We start from the raw sequence: 25,089 nt of genomic DNA, 5'->3' as shown, positions 1-25,089 counted from the left end.
ATACTGACTAGGAGTACAAAAGAGTTGTTTGAGGTTGAGAACAATGGAGATAGACATCTAGTTGAATTGAATGCATGGAAATGCAGTTGCTATTCTTGGCAGTTGATAGGGATACCATGCCACCATGCATATGCTTGTATTTTGTACATGAGAGGGGTTCTAGAGGATTATGTGGATGCAGCTTATTCAAGGGACAAGTACCTAGCTGCCTATTCCCCTGTATTGATGCCTATGCCAGGGCCTAAGCAATGGGAAAAAACCTCTTTCCCTGAGCCACTTCCACCCCCATTTAAGGTCATGCCAGGCAGGCCATCAAAGAAGAAAAGGAAGAAGGAAGTTGGAGAGGATGTTGGGAGGGTTGCTGACCTTGTAGAGAAGGTTGCAAGAATGGATGGGAAGCCATACAAGTGTTCCAATTGCAAGCAATATGGACATAACATCAAGAGATGCAAGAACCCAACCCTTGACACCTCATCTGAACCCAAGAATAAGGGTGGGAAACCATTCTCTGATGACCCATGGGTGGTGCATAGCAGAGCAATGAGGGCTGCATGGAAGGGAAAGAGGTCTAAAAACAAGGTACTTGTATTTCTCTTTTGGTGTTTTTGGCCTCCCTTACAAAGTTTTCTTTCTTAATTTGGTGGTGGATTGTGCAGGGAAACAACCAGCAGGTAACACAAGCTAAGTTTGGAGAGAGCTCACCCCAAGCATCAACTGTCACAGCAGCAGGGCAGTCACAGCAACCTAGTAGTCCAACTGATGAAATGAGAGAGTAGTTGTTTGTTTAGGTTCAAAGTACAACTGTTATTTAGTGTGTTTGGTGTAAGACTTCAACATTTAGGCAGTTTAAGTCCTATTTTGTAGTACAATTATGGCATGCATGCCTATTTTGCCAAGTTATGTTCTGTTTTGACTATTTATGTTGGTCTTGGCAATTATAGTCAAGCTTTTGTTATTGTGTATTGATAAGTGTCATTTATGACACATTTTAGCCCTCCTTAGTAGTGTATTGATAACTGTTATTTAGGGAGTGGTATATTGATAACTGTTATTTAGGGAGCCGCGGGCGGGGGTATCCAGGCCGTGAGCTCGAACAGGGTGAATTGGTGCTCATCTTTTGAACCTGTAGAAGGCTAGCCGCGCCCTTGGAGAGGGCTCTTCCAAGTCATCCGCAGGTAGCCGCGGGCGCGGAAAGGGTGAACTGTGGTTAATGACGTCATAAGGTGAGTTAAGTCACCGGAAAGTGCAATTGGGTAGTAATCGGTCCTATTTAGGTGAATTAGGGGTAGTAATTAAAAACTTTTTTTTAGAGGCAGTAATTTGAGGTAGTAATTAACAAATTTCCCTAAAATAAATCAGCCCGATTTATCCCCTTAGCCTTTATGAATACCCCAAATCAAATGTCCCGTAAGTAATATTCTAGATTGATTTGTTAATTGATTCGTTAATAATAATGGAAGGGAATGAGACATTGAGACATGCCGTTAATGAAATTGGTAATCTACGTCTACAATATGTAGGTTGTTCTTCTCTCATCTCAAATTGAATGGTCTCAAAACTTGGCAGCTCTTCCCACACTCTCGCTCCACTTCTCGCTCTGTTTCCAAGTTGTTGCAAATTTCCAGTAATTTCCGCTTCTTCTATAAATTCGATGCTCGTTAGACGATTTTCTGCCACTTTATCTCGTTTAGAGATCAACCCAATTTGCAATTCCTGCAAATTGCGCAATTTCCACTCAAACCCTAGAAAAATCACCCTAATTTCTTCCCAAATTCCGGCAAAATTGACCCTTCAAACCCCAGATTTCAAAACCCACAAATTCTACTCCTCACACTCCCAAATGGGTGATGCCCGCCGACCCGCTTCGGTCCCAATACCGGACATCAACAAATCGGACCGGTCCGAGCTGCTTCGAGCCCTCGAAACGTCGCTGGGTTCGTCGTTCAGCACGGCGCCATTGGCGCCCCAACCGAACCCCCTTATCATAGTCATCAGCGGGCCGAGCGGTGTCGGTAAAGATGCAGTGATCAAGAGATTGAGGGAAGTAAGAGATAACATACATTTTGTTGTTACTGCCACAAGTAGACCAATGAGGCCTGGGGAGGTTGATGGGAAAGATTATTACTTCGTTTCAAAAGACGAGTTTTTGTCAATGGTGGAAAGGGATGAATTGTTAGAACATGCTTTAGTGTATGGTGATTATAAGGGTATACCAAAACAGCAGATTAGGGAGTTTATGGGTAAAGGGTATGACATTGTGTTGAGGGTTGATATTCAAGGGGCAGCTACATTGAGGAGGATTCTTGGGGATTCAGCTGTTTTTATATTTGTGGTGGCTGAGAGTGAGTATGCAATGGTGAATAGGTTGATTGGGAGGAAGACCGAGACGAGGGAGATGTTATTGGTGAGGATTGCTACTGCTCGGGAGGAGGTTAAGCATGCCGGTAATTTCGATTATGTGGTTGTTAACGCGGATGGGCAGCTTGAGAGCGCGGTGAAGTTGGTTGAGTCTGTGATTGATGCTGAGAAAGCTAGAGTTAGCCCAAGGAATGTTAGTATATAGCCTATGTTGAGCTAATTTTTGTTCTTCTGGATGAGGTAATATATTTTTTTGCTACTTTTATGTAATTATGAGTTGCCAAATTGTACAATGTTTGATGTTGTAATTCATTTGTGAAGATGTGCTTCAGAATTTAGATTGATGGCTTTTGGCTTGTTATTTGATATGCAAATGTCTAAGCAAGAAGTGAGCCGCTATATGTAGTTGCCTAATCTATTCTTTGTTGCTTTATTGTTGAAGGATTTGAAATCATTTGTTTGCTCTTCATACTCTTGTATTTAAGCTCTGTTGTATCTAATGTTTTCTGCCTAATATATCAATAAGCTTCTAAGTGCTTTCAGTGTTACCAGAAATCTGGTACATTTTGGTACTTAAAATAGAGTCAGGAATTCAATTCACTTCTCAGTTATGGTTAACTAGACCGCAATTGAATTATTGTGCCATTTACTAGCTCATACGTCCCAGAAAGTGGTTTGCCACAGGGAATGGGGTTGAGCAAATTAGATATGCCCCAAAAAGTGGTTTGCTGTAGGTTGAGCAAATTAGAAGCATGAGCATGAGAACAGCTAAGGGAAGTCTTAGACAACTTTGTCTAATTATGCATGAATGTGGGCTTAGAAATAGCTTGGGTAGCCCCAATGGGTTAAGCGCCATCACATTGTTGTCGACCTGAGATAGTTGTAGTTAAGTGGGCCATATTTTCAAGAAGTTGTCAAATCATCATAGTAACTTCCCTGCTTGAATTAATGGCATCCTAGAAGTAGATGAAATTTTCTAGATTGAGCTATTAACTAATAGTGGGTGTGAAGTGTAACTAGTTACTAGTTTGATAATACATACAGAGAGTATTATTTTATTAAAATTTTATACATGCAAAATATATAATTGTTGGCCTTTTCCCGAGTAATACACTGCCAATGTATTATTAAAGTTCTTATAAACTCTTGTTTGATTCTCGACTCATTGTAACGGGAATGGATGCTTGACAACCTTGCTCAACACTAGTAGCTGAGAGTGAGTATCACAGATGGAAATTAAAAGGAACAGTGCATTATCCATCTAATTTGGATATAGTTAGAGGAAATCATTTCTAGTGTTCCAATTTTCTTGTAACGCCTATAAATAAGACTCCTTTTAGTCCTTTGTGGTCAAAGGTGTTTGGTGAGTTGGATTTATGAATTAGATATTGTTGGCCAGAAATTATTTCCTTTATTGTTAACTTAATAAGTTTGAATTAAGCTTGTTTCCTTCATGATTTTTTTGATTGATTTTTGAAGGTTGGATCAGTATGGTTACATTTTGTAACGGCATATTTCTAGTACTTAGATTAATAAATTATTTTGCTCACTGCTGAGTGTTCTATTATACAATTAAGATGCATTTTTTTCTTTAAATATCAATATATAAAAGTACAGAACCCATCTGACGAACCAATTTGTTAAAGTTTTTATACATATTCAACCTAATACTACTCTGTTCAGGCTATTGTTTCTCAGCTTGTTTCTTGGACCTCCATAGCATTCAGCATGGATAGAAGTAGCATCTAAGCACTTGTGTCTCCCTCCTTGAAATTTCTGAGAGCTTTCTTTGTGTTTAAGAGGGGGATGCGTTGAAAAAGACTTGAAATTAATTTCTCTTGCTTGCTTGTTATAGTTGTAAATATAAATAAGCAACTTCTTAATTTAAAAAGAATTTGAAAGAGAAAGCATCCATGAAGCGGAGCTTTCTTGAATCCTGATCAACCGAATTAGATCTGGAGAAATTTGAGAATGACATTGGCTGGAGTGAACTTCAGGAGACAGAGAGAAACGTGTAGATTTTTAACAATGAGTTTGATTTCGAAGACATGCTTAAGGACTAAGGAGAACAACTGCCTTGAGATTAGGAAAGAAGTTAGCTTCACATGTTTTTTGGAGAAAATAATGAGGATGATTTTAGGATAAGAAAGAGGAGAGGTTCATTTAGATTCATGATAAAGTCTGGCTGTTTACTTTATGATCAGGGTTCAAATTTTTTGAAAGGCAGATTTTAATACAGTCAAGGGAGATGTATTTATTCTGTGTAAGTTGAAGAAAAAGGGGTTTAGGTAGCCCTGAGGAAGTAATGGACTGATTGGAGCGGGATTGTTTGGTTTGAAGTGATTCTTTATGTATTGTGAATCAAACACAAAATGAGATAACCTGATTGTATTCTTCTGATTAATACTTTATTCGAATGTCTTGTTCAGTTTCACTTTGTTGGTTAAAGTCCCTCTCAGTTGTTGATTCCTTTCCTTTACCCTTCTGTGAACCAATTGAACTCTCAATATTGCTGAAGGGCATTAAAATGGTCATAATTGATGCACTATCTACGATAATTTTAAGTGCTGTCTTATTACTGCATTTTCTTGCTTTCTTCACTAACCCTTTTTAATGTCTAATCTTTTGTAGCGGACATTTGTAAGCTTACAATTTCTCAGACTATTATCTCCGTAAAGTTCATAATATTGCAACATACCCATCTTAGGAAAACAATTATCTCCTTTCATACTGTAAAACCCTTTATACCCTTGCTAATACTTGTTGCTCTAGTTAATGCTTACAATCACATGGACAAGTTTATAATTTTCCTTTCTCTCTCTTCCTTTCCATTGCCTAAAACCTTGTGCACTCCCCCATGTTTGAATATTAAAGGAACAGAGGAAGTAGCGTTGAATGGCCTATGCTCACAAACTTGTCATGTTGAAAATTATGAGGGTCGTGTTTTGTTGTAATCACCTGAAATTTGATTGTCTATTTCATTTATCATGTGATTTGTGTGTTAATATTTTATTTGATTGATTTAGAATTCCCCAAGGTTAGTTTAGTTAACCAATGGGAGTCGTTAAGTGAATTGAATGATTCTGTACTTAGTTTCTCTATTTTCTATTAGATGTCTAAACTGATTTCAACAGCTTTTTGGATAGTCCATTCGAAGCCTAAACCTTAAACTAGCCTTCTTGTTTTGGTAAACCCTTGATCAGTTCATTATGCTATCAGTTTATGATCAGCTGTGAGAGATTGACTGTAATGCAGTAGTATTTAATATGGTGCTTTGGTGAGGGACTGAGTATGCCATTAGCTTCTCAGAAGACTTAGTTAGATTTTTCAAAAGCAGAAGTCTAGAATTAGATATGTCGCAAGACCTGCTGACATGAGCAGCAGGACTTGATAATTCTTTTTTTTTTTTCTGTTTAATCAAGGCTCTCAAACTTGCAGTTTTAATACATATAGTCATGTAGAATCGCCCAGGATATAGACTTCTTAAAGGGATTGTAGATATTCTTACTCCTATAGCTAAAAATTATGGTGGATTTGCCTAGGAAGGTTTTCTAAGCTACTAAAGTCATTCCAAATTGTCAGGTATGATTGTATTAATGTATGATCGAGTGAAAGCCACTTGTGTGACTTTTTTCATTTTTGATGATGTATATGTTTATGATTATGTTAACAAAGTGCAAATATCAAAATTGTTATGAGACTTGGTGGGTGATTATGTTGGGAATCTTGGAATGTGGAAATAGCTTGATGGACTCATGATTAGGTTAATTTTTTAGGATTAGTCTTGGGTTTTCTTGTTGATATTCCCTGGCTGTCATAATGCATGGGTTAGAGTGCTAGACTGTTCAGGGATTTCTGCTGTGACTTGCTAAGAGTAAACCTGAAACCTGAGTAGTTACGTTATTTAAACCTCCTCTGGATTGACTCCTAATTTTCCCCTTATGAATAGCCGTATGATCACTTTTAAAAATAAATTAAATTAATTTATTCGCCGTAGTAATTTTATATTCTGCTGCTAATAACTTGATTGTTTGCTAGGTCTTGTTCGAGAGGTATCTTTTAGCTGTACGAATACTTTTAAAATAATAAGTTAATTAATTTTCCATTGTAGATTTATATTCTGCTTCTAATAACTTTATTGTTTGCTAGGTCTTGTTTGAAATGCAGCTTTTAGTGAATTATTGTGAGATATTTATCTGAAAAATTACTGTTTTGAAAGGAGAATGAACAAGTTAGAGGAATTTTCTCTTATTCCATGTCATTTATGGATGCAAGTATGATACAACTATAAAGTACAAGGGAGTGTCATACTAAATATATCTAAGTGTGTTCTAGCTATCCCCTTCTCTACGTGTTATTCAGCAATTGCTTGCTTAGTTGATAGAGGCTTACTTGCTGAGTTGTGGAGATTAGGTTTTACATCCACCTAAGCATTTTTGCAGTCTCAAAACTTGTAGACTGTAGTCGTCTAGTCAATAGGTGATGAAGTTCATACATGATGCTGATGGCCCAGAACTCCATAACAGAAGCCTATAAATCCTATCCTTATCATGACTAAACTTTTGATCACTCAATATGCTGAGGCATTTATCTAATTTTTCACCCGATTTTATTTCTTCTTTTTACTTGCATTTGCCTGCTCTTTTCAAGTCATGCTTACAATATGCAGATCAGCAGATTAATGGGATGCCCAGCTTTGCTTATTTTGCCAAACCTAGTCTTTAAGTTGGAGGTCCATGAACTGATTTGCACGAATCTTTGGCCAATATTACATACATGAATCATTGATTCAACTGGCTTTGAATGCATAATACCTGGTGCTATTGAAATCCTATGTATATGTCTGTTGATTGCCTTGCTGTGTTTTTACAGGTGTGAAGGAACCTGTTTTCTAGTGCTGACTCAAGTTTTGGTGAGAAGCAAGACTTTAAAGACGGGAATGCACTCATCGCTTCATCCTTCAATTTTTTTTTGGCATACAATGACGTTCAAGTGATGCACATCTTTTTGGCTTCTACTTCTATTGCTCCCTCTAACCTTGTAAGATTTCTAAAGTTATCTTTGAAAGATCTTCATTTCAAATTTTGTCATGTATTCATGTATGATGTATGTATCCTTTTGCTTTGGCATACAGAGTAATGCATATAGTCTATGTTACAGACTTTGGGTTTAACTTCTAATCTTGGGGGGTATACCACAACTGTTCCTGCTAAGTGTTCTTTCTTCACAAAATACAGGATCCAACAAGGAAATATCCGACGAAACTTTTGGTTGTAAAATGTCAATTCATATATCAAAGAAAACTAGAAAAGTATAACGAGTTGGATATGGTGACAATTAATTCCTAATTTAGTCGATATATGTGACTTAAAAAAAATCACTTAAATTTGAACAGAGTGAGTATTCTTTTCTTTCTACACGAGACTTTTTTTCCGTACAAATTGGCAACTTAGTCTAAACTTGCATGCCTTCTTCCCTTTCTAAATTTGTCCTTCAACTTCTACGAAACTTGGTAGTTTTTGAAGTATGCCCTTGATAGCTCACATGCCGACCTTCTAGGGCAAGTTCCAGAAACTTATTACTTCGTATGATTTTGCTACTCCACAAAACAACATTCAGAAGCTTAGAAAAGCTGACCCCCTTGAAATATCATTCATGCACAAATATGATCTAGAAGGTAAGAGGATTAAATGGTGTACCAGTGAAGGCATTTCATCCTTCTACTGGTAAGGCCTGTGTTCGAGTCTCATCCAATAACACCCCTTACATTTCTGGTTCGAAAGGAGCCATTTGCCTTCAGGAAGGCTGCAGAACCTCTATATTGTGCTTATTATGCCAAAGCTTCCTAAACTTAAAAATTATTGCAGTTCATACAAAGAATCAAGTAATTTTAACATCATTTAATTGTTAAGTTTTTGCATGCAATACGTAACACGTAACAATTGTATACAATGAAATACCTGGACATAAAGGTATTAATTATTGTAAAATACAAGATACCCAATAAAAAAACCCGAAAAAAAATTGTTTTGAAGTTTAATTTAATAATATCTCGACAAAGTATGAACTATAAAGCCACCAAATTTAGAGCAACAATTACGTGAAGAGATATCTTATCTTAACTACTTTTCAATTCATCATCAAAGAGTTTATGGCCAGAAATACATCTTTCAATAATTTGTTTACAAAGAAATTGTGACATGACCATACTTTTGAAATTTCTTTGTCCATCATAAATCAACGAGACATTTTAAATAAATAAAAAAATCAATTTATAAATAATTAAAAAGACAATTTCCCGTACACTCAAAGAAAATTATAGGGAATAAGGCCATTTTGGGTTGGGACCCTGCAATTAAAGGGAAACAAAAAATCTTTAGCTTTACACAAGAAAATTCCTAGTAATCCTTCTATTATTATGTACATCATTCAATCAAGCCTAGATGGTTTACAAGTTGCAACTACGAGTATATGGTTTTGAAATAATCCAGCTAATTTTTTGTTTAAATAAATTGTTTGTAAGATTGGAAGTTTGTGTAGAACTTTCAAAATATAAGCCTACGAAGGAAACTTAGAGCTCACGTTTTTTTTCGTAAACAGAATTGACATCAGTAATTTCAACTACATTTTAATACATTTGGAGAGGATGAGAGCTCTTATTGCCTAAAGTAATAACATTGTTTTTCGTCTTTGTAAGAAAGATACTCCTAGTGTCCAGTATCTAATATTAGGAAACCAACACGTCTCGACTACACCAGTACGGAGTACTTGTTTAGTTATCTTACCGTATTAAATATATAAAGTAAATATATTTTTTCATATCGTGTTCGTATCCATCTTTTAACCCGCCCCTTTGTGCAAAAGATTGTTTTGCACCATGAGTAACCCAAAGATTTGTACAATTTCCTATCAACTGGTCACATAGCATGATACTCCGTAACATACTCTGCTTAAGTAGACAATCACGATTCTAAACTTTTTACTTACATTAAATATTTCCTTTTCATTGTCCCCTATCTTGGGTAATCATCACATAATCATGATATTAATGCTCATTTTCATCATACGACATTTAATAAATTCAACCCCACGACACTTGTAAATGTTACACAAGATCATCAGAAGCAAACTCATCAAGATGATGCTATAATTGAATTGATATTCTTCCTTAATCTAACATCCTCCTAATTAATAAAGGATGCTTTTAGGCAATAAATTTTACTTGTAGCACAGATGAAGACAATTAGATATGACGTTGATTCCATTGATATTCATTGACATTTGTGACAGTGTATTCGTTTGGATTACTTAATTAGGGAAGTACAAGCCACAACTCATGATTAATGGAATCGTACCAGTGTAGCACACAATTTTACGTCTAAACTAAATGTGTATGGATGTCAACTAGTTTAGCTGATAAAGTTTTGATATGTTATCCAAGACATGATTGAACTCAGTTAGCAAGATTGCGATTCACATATCGAAGCAAAGGATTTTTATAATTTAACGTGGGACAGAAATTGGTTGTATAATAGGCCTACCCTTGGGGAATTGAAGTGGACATGCATGGTCAAAGGGAGCTTTCAGTTTGACCTGATCGTTTGATAGCCATAATGCCAAGACTATTCTTTTCCAAAGTCTTCTATTCTCCTTAAGGCATTAGGTACAATTATTGGAAACGGAATGAAAAGAAAATAAATACAAGGGAGGAAATCAATCACTTAAAACTTGTGTGTTTGAGAAGGGTAATAATAATCAAAGGTTGTCACCTAGACCCTCTAACCAAATATTCAATAATAGTAATGGTTTATTGAATCCGTTTCCAAGCATACAAAAACCCTTACCAAACATGCTTAAGATCATGTCCATAAGCCATAACTCCTTGACATCTCATTTTAGGACCCGTTTTGTTAAATTTCTTTCGATTTTTAAGACAAAATAAATTCATATAATCTCACATGTTCAGTTAATAATACACAGAAAGTTATGCTACATTGAAAATAAGTTGGCTAACGACTTAAGACGCTTCAAAAACCGAATTGATGAGTCTGAAAATTCTAGTTAGGAGAAGTACAAATGGTCAAACAACTTTTCATTTGTGATATTGATAGATAAGGAGACTTTAAGATTGATCATTGCTTCTATAAGAAGAGATAAATATCAGGCCTTAACATACTTCCAAGCATAAGCCTTAAAAATAAAACCCTTTCAAGCAAAATAAACTAAGTTATGAGACAAACGTGTATTGTTTAAGAAGGTACCGAACATCAGCACTTATAACAGAAAACCAATTTAGCAGAAACTTTTTCAACGAAAAAGGCAGGAACATAATCCTACACTCTACCTCACATCGCCTTTTTCATATACATAATAAATATATATAACCAACTGTTTGTCTGAAATTTTTATACAAAACCAAGCAGATTAAACAAAAAAGCTTTGATACCTCAAAATTTCGACCTACCTCTTTTGATCAGCAAAGAAGTACCCTGATTTTGCAAAATGAATCATACTAGTCCTAAGGAAGAAGATAAAAGTGTACATTTGCCAATATCTGAGCTTAAGAGGCTTAGTGATGCATATAGTCAGAGCGCGACAATGTTTGAACCTGTGAGCAGCAGCAGTAATGGGTGTAGAGAAGGCAGTGCTGAGACCCCTACAGGAGATCAACTAGCAGGGCCATCAGTTCCTGCCCCTGAGAAAAAGCTAACACTTTTCGCCCTTCGCCTTGCTATGCTTGAGAAGGCAGCCACTGGGCTAGGAACTCTAGGCTTTATTTGGGCAACTGTTGTTCTTCTTGGTGGGTTTGCCATAACTTTAAATAAATCGGATTTTTGGATCATAACAATTATTCTGCTGACTGAAGGAACAAGGATTTACAGCAGAAGCCATGAACTTGAGTGGCAGCGCCAATCCACGTGGTCGTTTACAGGTGCTGGGATCAACAGTTTCCGGCTTCTGAAACTGGGATCGAATAAAGTCTGGAGCACGGTTAAATCAGTCTTCAGACCGCGGAATCATAATGGTAGACAGATGAATGACAGTAGGGAAGATAGAAAGTGGAAATGGGATAAACAACGTCAGCCAACTCGAAGATGGGCTAGTTCTGATGTGCCTGTTTTACCTTATGCTTCCTGGCTTTTTCTGTCAAGGAACATCAGCAAAATTCTTCAATTTCTCCAGATTATAGCCGCGATTGCATGTGTAGCTCTTTCGTTAATGAAAATCATCTGGCGTAACTTTGGAGAGGTAGCTAAGGATGATACAGATAAGAAGAACAGAAAAGATGCTTTGCTGATCTTCTATGGATTGGCCTTAGCTGAAGCTGCATTGTTTCTGCTTGAAAAAATATACTGGGAGTTGAAGGTAACGTGCTGTAAAATATTGGAGAAGGTGAATGAAGAGTGCGAGTTTGGACCTTCCGGTATGATTTCAGTCACTAGATTCTTCTATGATGCCTATTCTAGATGCGTGGATGGAAGCGTTTTTGATGGGTTGAAGATGGATATGGTGTCTTTTTCCATGGAACTTTTAGCTTCAAATTCACCAGAAGAGCAGCTTATGGGAGCCCGGGTTCTTAGAAGCTTTGCAACAAATCCGCAGTTTTCTGATGACACTCTGCAGAAAATAGGAATTACTTTCTCAGCAGTTGAAAGATTAGTAGAAATGTTAAACTGGAAGGATCCACAAGAAGAAGAGATCAGAAAATCAGCTGCAGAAATCCTGTCAAAAATAGCAGGGAAAAAACAGAATTCCCTTCGAGTTGCAGGAATTCCGGGTGCTTTGGAATCAATTTCATCCCTTCTCTATGTTAGCAAGACCTCAAGTGCAGGAATGTACGAAGTCTGTGAGAAAAGTATTATTCCTGATCATGAGCACTATGGTTTCTGGACATTCAATCATCTAGGACTACTGATTCTCAAGAAGCTTGCTCGAGACCATGATAACTGTGGAAAAATAGGGAATACAAGAGGCCTCCTACCAAAAATCATAGACTTCACACATGCTAAAGAGAGGTTATTGAAGGATGATAATATTGCGGCATCTCAAATTCAGACAGTGAAAAGGTCCTTGCAAGTAATAAAGATGCTAGCGAGCACAACAGGTAGCACAGGGAAACAGCTTCGGAAAGAGATATCAGAGATAGTTTTCACATTCTGCAATATCAGAGACATATTAAGGCACGGGGAGAAATATCCTGATCTGCAGAAGCTCGGGATTGAAATACTGACAAGCCTAGCAATGGAAGATGATGCAACAGAGAGGATCGGAGCCACAGGTGGAATTATAAAGGAGTTGTTGAATATTTTCTTCAAAAGTGGGATGCCAATAGGTCAGGTAAATGTTAGAACTGCAGCTGGTGAAGCACTAGTCATGCTTGCTTTCGAGAGCAAGCAGAACTGTAACTGTATCTTGAAATTAGGTGCGCTAAAGAAGCTCGTGAAAGCACTAGAAATCCCCTTAGTTCGTTTAAATGCAGCAAGGATTTTAAGAAATCTGTGCACCTATAGTGTAGATGACTGCTTCCAGGAGTTAAGGGGAGTTTCTGCAGCAGTACCCTCCGTAAGTTTTATCAACTTGTCAGAGATTTTTTTTATTTAAATACGCATTCAATCCATCACTTGAGTTCTTTATACCAGATAACGCTTAACAGAACTTAATTTAGCTCTGAATTGAGCATGAGTAGCCCTTATTTGAATTTTCTGAAACTTGTCAGAATTTTTTTTCATGAAACAAATTTATTTAAGGCGAAAATAACATATATGATGACAAGAACAAAGACTGATGTGCTCTGTATTGTGCTTTGCAGGTTCTTAAGGGCATCATGTCGGAAGATGACAAGCTACGCGAAGTGATGGTTGGATTAGCAGCACGAGCATTTAAGTTCATGACATACTCCGAATCAAGCATCATGTTTGAGCAAGCAGGAATTACAGGAACTGAGATAGCAAATGTACTGGTACAAATTCTGAAGAAACACACATACCCACCTGCCAGATTTCCTAGGATACGCAGGTTTACCATAGAACTTGCAATCTGGATGATGCGAGACAAGGAATCAAACATTCGAGTTTTCCGAAGTCTAGGACTTGAAAAGGAGCTGGAAAATGTTCTAGATACAACCTCAGAGCTCGAGAGCTTCAACATATTTTCAGGAACAGTAGGATTAAGCAGATTCAATACATCAATACACTCATTGATTGAAACTGCACAAAACTTGCTGTCAAATGAGTGAAAACAGGATATTTCACATTATTTATTTTTTAATTTTTAAAACATATTTCTGCATTATTTTTTTTTTCTTCTAGATTCTCAAAGATGTGCAATTTTTGGGTTTAGTCATGCTAAATACATAGGTTCATACATATATATATATATATATATTTTTACCTTTTATTGAGTATCAATAAATGCAATTGTATAGAGCATAATTCATTTACTACGTATTTTTATACGCTCCTCCATATAAATTTCACTGTGCAAATTTATGGGCAAATTATTACATTATCCCCAGGCCAGAGCATGTAGCTTTGGGCCTAAATCTTTTGATATAAGTATTTAAAAAAGTTGTAACCATTTTTGTGAAACGGAGGGATAAAGAGTACCATGGCAAAGGCTTCCTTGTACCACAAGAATTGGCATGGCTCATTGGCTCCAGTAGCAAAGACAGATCACAAAGTCCCAAACAATCCATCCCCTAAGAAATTATCACAATCCATGAAACCAGGGGTCCATGAGTGTCTAGCAGCTTTTTAAATTACTTTGGTAGGTAAGGTTGTAAGGAGAATGGTCCTATCACGCTTAAATACCTCATGGGTCAACCCAGCACTGGTTAATGGGCTAGATAATTGGAAGAGTGGAAGAAAGTAAAAGAATCCTCTCTCAAATGATCCCTAGGGAAGATTAAACCCCTAGCCTCATGATTGGAAGGTATTTTCTTTTTCATTAAACCAAGCTTAGCTTGGTCATAAATATCTAGACTATCAACATGCCTTTTAACTAGCAAAAAAAATGTTAACAAATCATGAATTACATCAAATGTTAAAACTATTAGTATAATTACAAACATTACAACACATAGGTGACACGATATTCGTCCATTCAATTAACAATCACTAATCCCCCCAATTTACGTATACGACGTGTTTATAGTTTTACATGTATTACAAATCACTACAAGCATATATTAGTAAATTTAAATCTTGAGCATTAAAAGAAAAACAATCTCTAATTGGAATTAACAATCACCTTTGATATAATTATAAACTTCACATCCACTTTTGCTTACAAGTATCCATTGATTCTTACCCATTCAAGCAATCATCACCAACAAGGTTGCTTCTCTTCTTGCAAACTTTAGCTTGGGCATAAACTCGACCGCTCCCACAAGTGTACCCCGTCTCACAATCATTGTCCGTGTTACATCTACACAATCCTTCAAGTGCACAACCTGTTTTATTATGATTAATCCCTCTTTTAATTCCAAAACTTGATCAGTCCATTCACTTGAAAATAGTCCCAAAGGATCATACCTTTCCTTAACCCTGTAAAACTTTTCTCCATTTTTATACTTACAAATCACACTTTCAAACGCCACATTGCGGTTTTTACCCCAATGTGGCACACCAGCATACTTAAAAATCGCTATTTGCTCAATCTCATTTATTACGTCCTCGTTAAGTTGAGGATCCAAGGCTTTTCTAGGTCGATAATAAGTGATGTCGAAGTCTATTCCATCCTCGTCTTTTCCTAGATAAGCCGAGGAAATCTTGACGTACCTCATTAGGATACCCAAGTAAAGATCAAAACCACAAAAGGATGTTGGATCTATATTAACCAATTTATTTAGGTCTTCAATAAAACTTGTTTCCTTGTTCATAGGCAAAGTAAATCCATTGCTAGAAGAGAATTGACCATTTATTCTAGGATCCCATCCACAATAACCATCAACAATGTTATTTTGATCATTAAGACAACTTCCGGAAGCTTGCATCTTATTTTGATATCCAATAACCGGGTAGCCAGTGAATAACACACCTAGAGAAATTCATATCAAATTAACATGGAACAATGAGGTAAGTTCGACAAGCTAAATAGAAATAGAGGAAGTATGTATATATCAATGTATATGTTCACCTATCGATTTGGAAATGTCAAAGCTCAATAAATAAGTAAATATTTTGCTAATTAGTTTCCTGTTCAATTCACCCCTATTATTAACTATTTTAATAAAAATTAGTTCATATGACTTATGATAAGGGTTGATTGGTTTAGATAAGTATAAGAAAAATAAGTTATTGTAATTTTCAAAGGGTGTTGTTAAACATCGCTCCCATATTACAAGGATCGCTCGCAATTTTTTCATGAAATTTCGTATTTGCCCCTATTATATAAATACTCACGACACGTACAACACATTTCACGCTTGTACTTCTCTCTCTAAAATTTCAAATTCTCTCCAAAAATTTAAAAATCAGAATTTTTGGGAAACAAAAAAAATCTGAAAAAAAACACACAGAAAATTAAAAAGAAAAACACCAACAACCAACACCAATCCAAGGAGGGTAGCAATGGCGGACCGACGACGAATCAGGTTGACTTACGGCGGTCGTGGCGGCGGCGTGGGAGGCGGCGAGCAGGTGCGATAATTCGGGGAAAAAAAATTCTGGAATTTCAGGCGGATGTCCCAAATTTCTAGATTTTTTTTTTTCTCTTCCTTTTTTTTTTTTAATGTTTAATATTATTTTTTCTCGTGATTAATTTTATGTTTATTTTTTCGTGCTTAATATTTTATTTTTTTCGTGATTAATATTTTTAAAATAACCGATTAAAATTATTATTATTAGTAATGTTATAAGTATTAGAATTGTTATTATTAGTAGCAATATTACTATTATTATAATTATTGTTGTTATTATTATTATCGTTGTTGGGAATATTGTTATTATTGTTGTTGTTATTAGTATTATTACCATTATTGTTGTTGTTGTTGTTTTGTAATGTTGTTAGTAGTGTATTGTGAAATTTAATTTGTGGTTTATAATTATTATTATTGTTATTGTTATTAGTATTGTTATTATTGTTTTGATTTGTTTTTTTTTTTGTGAATTTATTGTTGTTGTTGTTGTTATTGTTATTAGTATTGTTATTATTGTTAGTATTGTTATTATTGTTTTGATTTATTGTTATTAATATTTGATTTTGTACGTATTTAATGTAGATTGAGGGTTCGGGTGCTCGTCATGCAATATCAAGATGTCTGAATGTGTCTGTTAGGAGGGAGTCAGGCCGTTCAGTAAATACGGGGGCACTGTTTCATCACGAGCAGCAATATGGGTCTGCTGGTACTTGGTCGGGGGAGCATCAGTCACAAGGGAGCCTCCCCATGTACTCGTCGGGTGGAGTGCCTACATCTGACAATGAGGACGAAGAGCGGGCAAGTCAGGTTGATCGAGATGAAGAGCACGACCCTCAGGATTATCATACGGTGTATAGGGGTCAGTATGGGAGATTTGTTAGTAGTAGTCTAACGAGTCATCCTTCCACCAGCTCAGCAAAGACATGGGTAGTGCAGCAGCCGATGCCAGGTGGTCCTGAGAATGGTACTGTTATCCCTAGTTTTGGTGGTCACGTGGCTGCATATATATGGGGCGGGCATGAGCGTAATGTTCTGCGCTGTTTGAGCAGGACATAGTTGTGTTCTGAATTGGTTACCTGGTGAGGTCGTCTTGCTCAGGAGCACCTGGAATTGATTGATGGTAGTGGTCTGTCTCACTTACCCGGGATCATGTTTAGGCATTTTGACTGGCCGTTGATTTCTGCTTTTGTTAAGAGATGGCAGCCAGATACGAACACGTTTCATATGCCATTTGGGGAGATCACGATCATGCTGCACGATGTGTACCGTATTCTTGGGCTTCGTGTTGATGGTTCCATGGTTTCCACTACTCCTAGCACGGACGCCATACGGGACGCGTGCTCAGTTACCATGGACATGACTGCAGAAGAGCTGAATGAGAAGTACGGTACGAAAACCATTTGGTAGGGTAGTGGGGTGCTGACCGAGAGGATTGTGGACTCGACCTTGGAGGCGCAGAGGCCCTTCAGTGTCCATTACAGTGCCTGTTTCGAGGTTTTTTATGTGTCCTGCGGGAGAGTTACAATTTCGAGAATGGCTTGCTGACCGGCTGTGTACCTGCAAAACAACGAAACTCCGGTTGGGTGGAGTTCCGCCTCCGACGATCAAGTTAGGATTCGTACGAAGTGAATAGTGCGGAAATAAATGGTTTTCTCTCTGATTCAGAGAGAATAAATGCTTGTTGGTATTTGTGTTTTTTTGTGTTTGGATTTGTGAATACCCAATAAATGAGGTATTTCCCTCTATTTATAGGGTTGGGGAACTGTATTCCCTCAAATAAGGACGTGCCACGTGTCAGCCTGGGATTGGCTCCCACTTGCCCTTTCTGGGGCTGACACGTGGCGCCCTCTGATTGGGCCACGTGGCTAGGGTGTTTTTTACCCTAATCATTTGCCCCTCACAGATGACATGTGGCGTGCCACGTGGCATCTGTGACATGGCCTGCCACGCAACGCTGCTGTGACAGTTGTCACTATGAGGGAAGGGGACGGTTGGTCTCCTTCCCGCCACTCTTCTTTTTTTTTTTTTTTTTTTTTTTTTTTGTTTTTTTTTTGGAAGGGGGCTGACGGTTCGTCATCCTCCCAACTTTTGAATTTTGAATCAGGGAGTTGGCGATTCGCCTTCCCTGACCCCTATATAAGGAACCCCTCCTCAATCATTTGCAACATTTGCAAACTTCCAAAAAATCAAGAGAGCTCTGATACCGGCTGAGAGAAATCAACAATCGTTCCTTGCTTTTCACATCCGGCTTTGCATCAGTTCCTGAATCAGAGCACCCGCAATCTTCCGGCTGAGGTAAATTTCAATTCCCTTTTTGCATACTTAACCGGGGAGGGTTAGCTTGCCATAGATTAGGATAGCAACCGGATTTATATATTTTTGCACAACCGGTGATCTTTGTCACATCTACTCAACAAACCCCCATCCGGTATAATCCGCCTGGGGTGCTGTTGAGAGATTTATGGGTTGCTTCTTCAAAGCTCCCAGAGGGCCCCCATCCGGTTATTACCGGCTGAGGGATCTGTGAATGACCCTATTTTTTCCAAGGCTCCCCAATAAACCCCCAACCGGTTTTAACCGTCTGAGGACATTTGGGGGGATTCTGAATTTTTTCAAAGAGCATTCAATAGACCCCCATCCGGATTTAACCGTCTGGGGGGCTTTTGAGTTATTTGTAATTTTCTCAAAAGCATTCAATACACCCCCATCCGGTTTTAACTGTCTGGGGGGCTTTTGAGTTATTTGTAATTTTCTCAAAAGCATTCAATAGACCCCCATCCGGTTTTAACCGTCTATGGTGCTTTTGAGCCATTGTAATTTTTTTCTCAAAAGCATTCAATAGACCCCCATCCGGTTTTAACCGTCTGGGGTGCTTTTGAGCCATTGTAATTTTTTCTCAAAAGCTCAGTACACCCCCATCCGGTTTTAACCGTCTTGGGGGCTTTTGAGATTTGTAATTTTCTCAAAAGCATTCAATACACTCCCATCCGGTTTTAACCGTCTGGGGGGCTTTTGAGTTATTTATAATTTTCTCAAAAGCATTCAATACACCCCCATCCGGTTTTAGCCGTCTGGGGGGCTTTTGAGTAAGTTTGACCAAAACGTTGACCAAATCGGATGGGGGGTTTTTGGGTAGGTTTGACCAAAAACGTTGACTAAACCGGATGGGGTGTTTTTGGGTAAGTTTGACCGAAAACGTTGACCAAACCGGATGGGGTGTTTTTGGGTGAGTTTGACCAAAAACGTTGACTAAACCGGATGGGGTGTTTTTGGGTAAGTTTGACCAAAAACGTTGACTAAACCGGATGGGGTGTTTTTGGGTAAGTTTGACCAAAAACGTCGACTAAACCGGATGGGGTGTTTTTGGGTAAGTTTGACCAAAAACGTTGACCAAACCGGATGGGGTGTTTTTGGGTAAGTTTGACCAAAAACGTTGACTAAACCGGATGGGGTGTTTTTGGGTGAGTTTTTGAATCTTGATCACTTGGATCCTTTTTGCAGGTATCTGAGACCGTCTGCTGTGCTTCCAATCAACCTTCAACTTTCCAATTACATCAGTATCAAGGTACCGCCTGTAATCCTTTCATTCTCTTGTCAATTTTCCGGCTGACTAGGTAGTTAAATGGACTCACCCAACACACACTTGGCCCAACCTAGAACTGATGTCAACCGGTCACCAAGTACGGCTGAGTCTAGGACTGGGGATGCCGCCTGGAGGTGTTTGGTCCATTCTTGTGATAGAAATCCGACCATCTCTGCTCATGTGCAGGACAGAATGGCCCGAACAAGATGGACGACGGTTGATCCGGATTACCAGTCTGAGGATTCAGCCGGACCTCCGGTTGAAGACGTCCCTTATGACCAACCGGGTGTACCCAGTACCCCAAGTGATAGGATATTGGAGATGTCTGAGTCTGGCGAGGAGGATACTGCTCAAAGGTCCGCCTCTTCCTCTTTCGCCACAACATCCGGAGAGCCGGATGTTCAAGAGGTTGACAAAGAGGCCTTCAAATGGCCGTCTATGAATAATCCCTATGAAGCGTCAATGAGCGCCAGGGACATCGTCACCTTAACCGCCACTTTGCCGGCTTTCCTGGCAAAGAAACCCACAGGGCCCGGCTGGGATCTGGTTGTGCCGCCGGCTGAGGCAACAGTGGTCTGGGATGACAACCGGGACCACGCAGACAACTATTTCGGCTGCTATGAGGCGGCCTTCAAAGCTGGTCTCCGGTTCCCCCTGCATCGAGCAATTAGAGCCATACTGAGGGGGTATGACTTGGGCGTTTGGCAGCTTACACCCAACTCTTGGGTGAATATTTTAGGATATATTGCCGCCTGCGAGATGCAGGATGTAACGCCTAGCTGGGAGGCGTTTGCACATATGCACTACATGAGCCGTGCCCCAGGCGGCTGGAATGCGTGGTATACCCTGACCACGCATCCGGAATACATGATGACCCTGGACAAGCCGTCCAAGTGGTCAAGCTGGAAGAGCAAATTTTATCTGGTGTCATCACCGTCTCTTCAGCAGAACCGGAGGCTGCGCACATATAACAAGCAGCCGTTGCTTCTTGGAAGGAAGTGCGCCCTCCCAAAGATACCGGGAGAGGCCTGGGATCAAATCATGGAGCCGGGGCTCTTCAAGAAGACAACCATGCCTCTGGATGACGGGACACATATCATCGTGCCCAAATTTTGGGTCCCTCATCCGGACTGGTTTGGAGACGAGGCGTTTCTCTCCGCCTGCGGTCTGAGTACAATGTTTACCAAACGTACGTCATAGATAACCGGCCTTTTCATCCGCCTGTATTATCCTTTGATTGTTCTAACCTTTTTCTTTTGTTTTGCAGAACAAGGTAGAGAGATGGTTTCCCCGGATATGACACCGGCTAAATCAGCGGCTGAGCTCCGCATGGAAAAGCTCGACAAAAAGAGGGCTCAAGTTGCAGCCCGGAACGAAGGGGTAAGTACCGGATGCTTTCCCTCATTTTTGCCGGTTGCATGAGTTGTAGCTCATGCCCTTTACTCTGGATGCATATCAACTTGCTAATATCTGTAACTCTTTTCCTTTGCAGTCTGGGAGCAGGGGGGTTCCCAGGTCCCTCCGGCAGATGACCAAGAGGCCCGGCGAGGCTCTCCCTCAGCCGGCCTCTTCCCTCCAAAGAACCAACCCCATTCCTCCTCCTGCCTCTGGGGCCAGACCGCCTGCTCAACAACAGCGATCTACTTCTGGAGGGAAAAGCCTTCGGGGCTTAACTCCTGGCTCCCAGACGGGAGGCAATGAAACAGAGGAGCCGGAGGCTCTGTCTGGCCGGGTGCTTGCTGTAGCATCCGGCTCAAATGCGGATGGGGATGTTTCAACCCCTCAGCCCCAATCTCAAGGTATGGCCTCGCCCTTTGAACACCCCTGGCCGCTTGGACCTGCCAGAGTCAAGTCCCAGGCTACTAAGTCGGGCGATTCTGCAGCCAGCCGGCAAAATATAGGCGGTGCTTATGCCCGTTACTTAACCGGTCGATCTGTTAATGCAGAAACTTCTCGTTGGCCTGACTTGCAAAATTATGCCAAGAGAATGGTCCGGATCCTCACCTGGTCTGAAAGGGAGGCAATCCCGGGTGTAGGGCAGGTCAACATTGACTAACTGCAATCTCTTGCGGCTGAGGTAAATGCCGGCTGAGTTACTTTCAAGTAAGTTTTCATTTAACCGGATACTAACTCTATTTTTGCCGGCTGTGTTGCAGTTGATGTTACGGATTGATGGGCTCCAGGGCCCTCTCCGCCGCAAGCAAGAGGGGTAAGGGATGCCCAACGAAGGGCAGCCGACTTAGTTGACGTCCATCAGTATAATTCTATTATGTATCAAGTTGAATCTAAAGCCCGGGAGATGAAACAGGAGGAACTTCTCCAAAATGTTACGACTGCTGCTGAGGCTGCTAATAAGAAGCAGCCGAGTTCGAGAAAAAGGCATCTGATGCCGAGCTGAAAATTAAGTCCCTTGAGGCAGACGTCCAGAAATTGACGGATGCTCAAAAGGGCTATGACGAGCTGAAGGAGGAGGCGGCCAAGGCCAAGAAAGAGCTTGCTGAAGCTCAAGAGGTCTTCAGAGGCAAGCTGGAGGCTGAGCAGACCCGCCTGATCGATGAGAATGAAAGGGACTGTGAGGCCCGGATGAAGATGGCGTGGGGAATGCTCTACCCGGGAACGGAGTACGCGTGCTTCGACTTGCGTTATAGATACGCGAGTGAAGTGTACGACGCCCAAGTTCTCAGGTTGGACCAGCCGGCACCTTTTGACGAATGGGTGCAGGCGGAGCTGGAGGAGGAAGAAGAAGAAGAAGTGCTGGCTGAGGGTGCTGAAACCCAAGGCAAGGCCATTCAAGCTCCCCCAGCCGGCGATAGCCAGCCGTCTGTTGACCAGCCTGAGCAACCTCAACCTTCGCAGCAGCAGCAATAGTTTTTTCTTTTTATCTTTTTGTTTCATCCCTAGCTTGTATGCCATGTAATATTTCAACTTTGTTTTTACTGGACCTTGATCCGGGTAACATTTATTGATATATATTAACCGGTACAACCAGTTTTCTCAAGTTATCTTTGCTTTCAATTCTTTCAATTTTTTGCAAAAAATTTTACAACTGTTGGGTACGTCTGCCCCTGGACGAGTGCATGCTTCAAGTTGTTCCAACTTGGAGGAGGCAGCCGTCCATATTGATAACCGGCTGCATAAAAGCATTTTCCGGGTGCGAAGCCGTTTACATTGGTAATGCATAGATCCGCCTGTAGGGTCCTCAGATGAAGACTGGCTGCAGGGACCTTTGGCTAGAACACCGCCTGTAGGGTCTTCAAAGGAAGACCGGCTACAGGGGCTGTTTGTAAATTACCGCCTGTAGGGTCTTTGAGTAAAAACCGGCTACAGGGCCTTTGGTAAACTACCGCCTGTAGGGTCTTTAGGTAAAGACCGGCTACAGGGGCTGAGCGTTAAACACCGCCTGTAGGGTCTTCAAATGAAGACCGACTACAGGGGTGTTGTGCACTAGTTAGTGCATAATTATGGCTTCTGTGGGAGCCGGATGTACTACTTCGAGTTCAAAGCCGGATGTACTACTTGAGTACAAGGCCGGATGTACTACTTGAGTATAGGACCGGATGTATTACTTGAGTACAGGACCGGATGTACTACTTGAGTACAAGACCGGATGTACTACTTGAGTACAAGACCGAATGTACTACTTTGAGTACAAGACCGGATGTACTACTTGAGTACAAGACCGGATGTACTACTTGAGTACAAGACCGGATGTACTACTTGAGTACAAGACCGGATGTACTACTTGAGTACAAGACCGGATGTACTACTTTGAGTACAAGACCGGATGTACTACTTGAGTACAAGACCGGATGTACTACTTGAGTACAAGACCGGATGTACTACTTGAGTACAAGACCGGATGTACTACTTTGAGTACAAAACCGGCTGTCTGTCCCTTTTGGGCAGACGGTTTATGATTGTTGCTTTTTGTTATTCGCATGCCCCTGTAAGGCTTCAAGATTTTAGACGCCGCCTGTATCACCTTTGGGTAATAGGCGCATGTATCTTGAATTCGAAGGATCATTCAACTGGCGCTGAGTTATGATCCTAGAACAATGTACCACCCGGATGAGAGATGTTCTCTTCGACGATTGAAGCCAAATTCAGATCGCCGGATGTCTGCCTTTTTGGACAGACGGTTTAAAATGAAGGCAATTTATGCGCATGCCCCTGTAGGGCTTTCTTTGAAAGCCGGCTACGTTTGGGGCTCCAAGATTTAAAGCGCCGTTTGTATTACCTTTGGGTAATAGACGGCTGTATCTTGAATTTGGGGAATCATTCAACTGGATGTTGAGTTATGATCCTAGAACAATGTACCACCCGGATGGGAGATGTTCTCTTCGACGACTGAAGCCAAATTCAGATCGCCGGATGTCTGCCTTTTTGGACAGACGGTTTAGTTTTATAAGTGGCCGGTTGCGTATTACGCATGGGTCTTTGAAGGATCCGGATGAGTATCTGGTTGTGCTTTGCACAATTACAAACAAATATATACAAGTATTTAGACCAATAAATGCCGGCTGCGCATTGCACAGCTGCGGCATGATACAAATTGAGAATAAAGTTTTTATTAATACTCTATTACAATTTATCAAAAGTAGTACTTTTTTAAGTTATCTACATTCCAAGTTCTGGGTAGCTGTCTACCGTCTGGAGTTTCCAGGCGGTAGGTACCACCTCTGACTTCTTCGGTAATCCGGTAGGGGCCTTCCCAATTAGGGGTTAGTTTTCCTTGCTCATTTGCCCTACCGGTTGCCTCCATTTTTCTCAAAACAAAGTCACCCACTCTAAGGGGCCGCTTGTGCACCCGTTTGTTGTGGGCTCTCATCATTCTCAGACGGTATATCTCATGACGCAAGGCAGCATTGCCCCTGCGCTCCGGGAGAGAGTCCAATGCTAGCCGCATGGCCTACCAATTAGCCTCTTCGTCATAAAGCATGACTCGAAGTGTTGGCTCATGCAATTCAATTGGCAGGACGGCTTCAGTGCCGTATGTCATGAGGAATGGGGTTTCACCGGTTGCCCCTTTCTCAGTTGTTCTGATGGCCCATAGAACATGTGGCAATTCGTCTGCCCATAGACCACCAGCCTTTTCTATCTTCTTTTTTATACCGTCTGAGATGAGTTTGTTGAAGGCCTCAACTTGACCGTTTGCTTGAGGACGGCCTACGGATGCAAAGCAGTGGGTGATCCCTAGATCCCCTAGCCAACTCTTGAGTACAGAAGTTTCAAACTGAGGACCGTTGTCAAAGACCATGGACATAGGCACCCCAAACCGGGTGATAATGTTTCTCCAAATGAAGGAGATAACGTCCTTTGTTTTTATGCCCTTGACCGCCTCTGCTTCCACCCATTTGGTGAAGTAGTCTACAGCCACTAAGATGTACCTACGCCCGCATGAGGCTGGTGCGTATGGTCCTAAGATATCCATGCCCCACTTTGCAAATGGAACCGGGCTGTAGATAGCCGTCAGATCTGTTGCCGGGCGGTGGATGAGCCGGCCAAATTT

The 25,089-nt window shown here is 40.3% G+C and overlaps 2 protein-coding genes and 1 pseudogene across 2 annotated transcripts; 2 read left to right on the top strand and 1 right to left on the bottom strand.

The window, feature by feature from the left end:
- The first annotated feature begins 1,448 nt into the window (after positions 1-1,448).
- On the top strand, positions 1,449-7,538 carry LOC110718211 (guanylate kinase 2, chloroplastic/mitochondrial-like). The gene is made up of 2 exons (XM_021897020.1): positions 1,449-2,598; positions 7,231-7,538. Exon 1 carries the CDS (start codon positions 1,547-1,549, stop codon positions 2,561-2,563), a length of 1,017 nt encoding a protein of 338 aa, XP_021752712.1. The 5' UTR covers positions 1,449-1,546; the 3' UTR covers positions 2,564-2,598; positions 7,231-7,538.
- A 2,828-nt stretch (positions 7,539-10,366) lies between these two features.
- On the top strand, positions 10,367-13,650 carry LOC110718209. The gene is made up of 2 exons (XM_021897019.1): positions 10,367-12,921; positions 13,169-13,650. The coding sequence occupies exons 1-2, from the start codon at positions 10,861-10,863 to the stop codon at positions 13,592-13,594; spliced, it is 2,487 nt and encodes an 828-aa protein (XP_021752711.1). The 5' UTR covers positions 10,367-10,860; the 3' UTR covers positions 13,595-13,650.
- Positions 13,651-14,663: 1,013 nt separating this feature from the next.
- Positions 14,664-25,089, bottom strand: part of LOC110718066 — an 87,079-nt pseudogene continuing 76,653 nt past the window's right edge.

Source organism: Chenopodium quinoa, unplaced genomic scaffold (assembly GCF_001683475.1).
Source record: "Chenopodium quinoa cultivar QQ74 unplaced genomic scaffold, ASM168347v1, whole genome shotgun sequence".
Classification (NCBI taxonomy): Eukaryota; Viridiplantae; Streptophyta; class Magnoliopsida; order Caryophyllales; family Amaranthaceae; genus Chenopodium; species Chenopodium quinoa.
The sequence above is the reverse complement of the archived record's forward strand: the minus strand, read 5'-3'. Positions and strand labels throughout refer to the sequence as shown.

Bases quoted from the DNA above. Each gene is read 5' to 3' on its own strand.
- LOC110718211 (XM_021897020.1), top strand. From the start codon at position 1,547: ATGGTCTCAAAACTTGGCAGCTCTTCCCACACTCTCGCTCCACTTCTC.
- LOC110718209 (XM_021897019.1), top strand. From the start codon at position 10,861: ATGAATCATACTAGTCCTAAGGAAGAAGATAAAAGTGTACATTTGCCA. The intron at 12,922-13,168 runs GTAAGTTTTATC...TGTGCTTTGCAG, and splicing joins TTTCTGCAGCAGTACCCTCC to GTTCTTAAGGGCATCATGTC.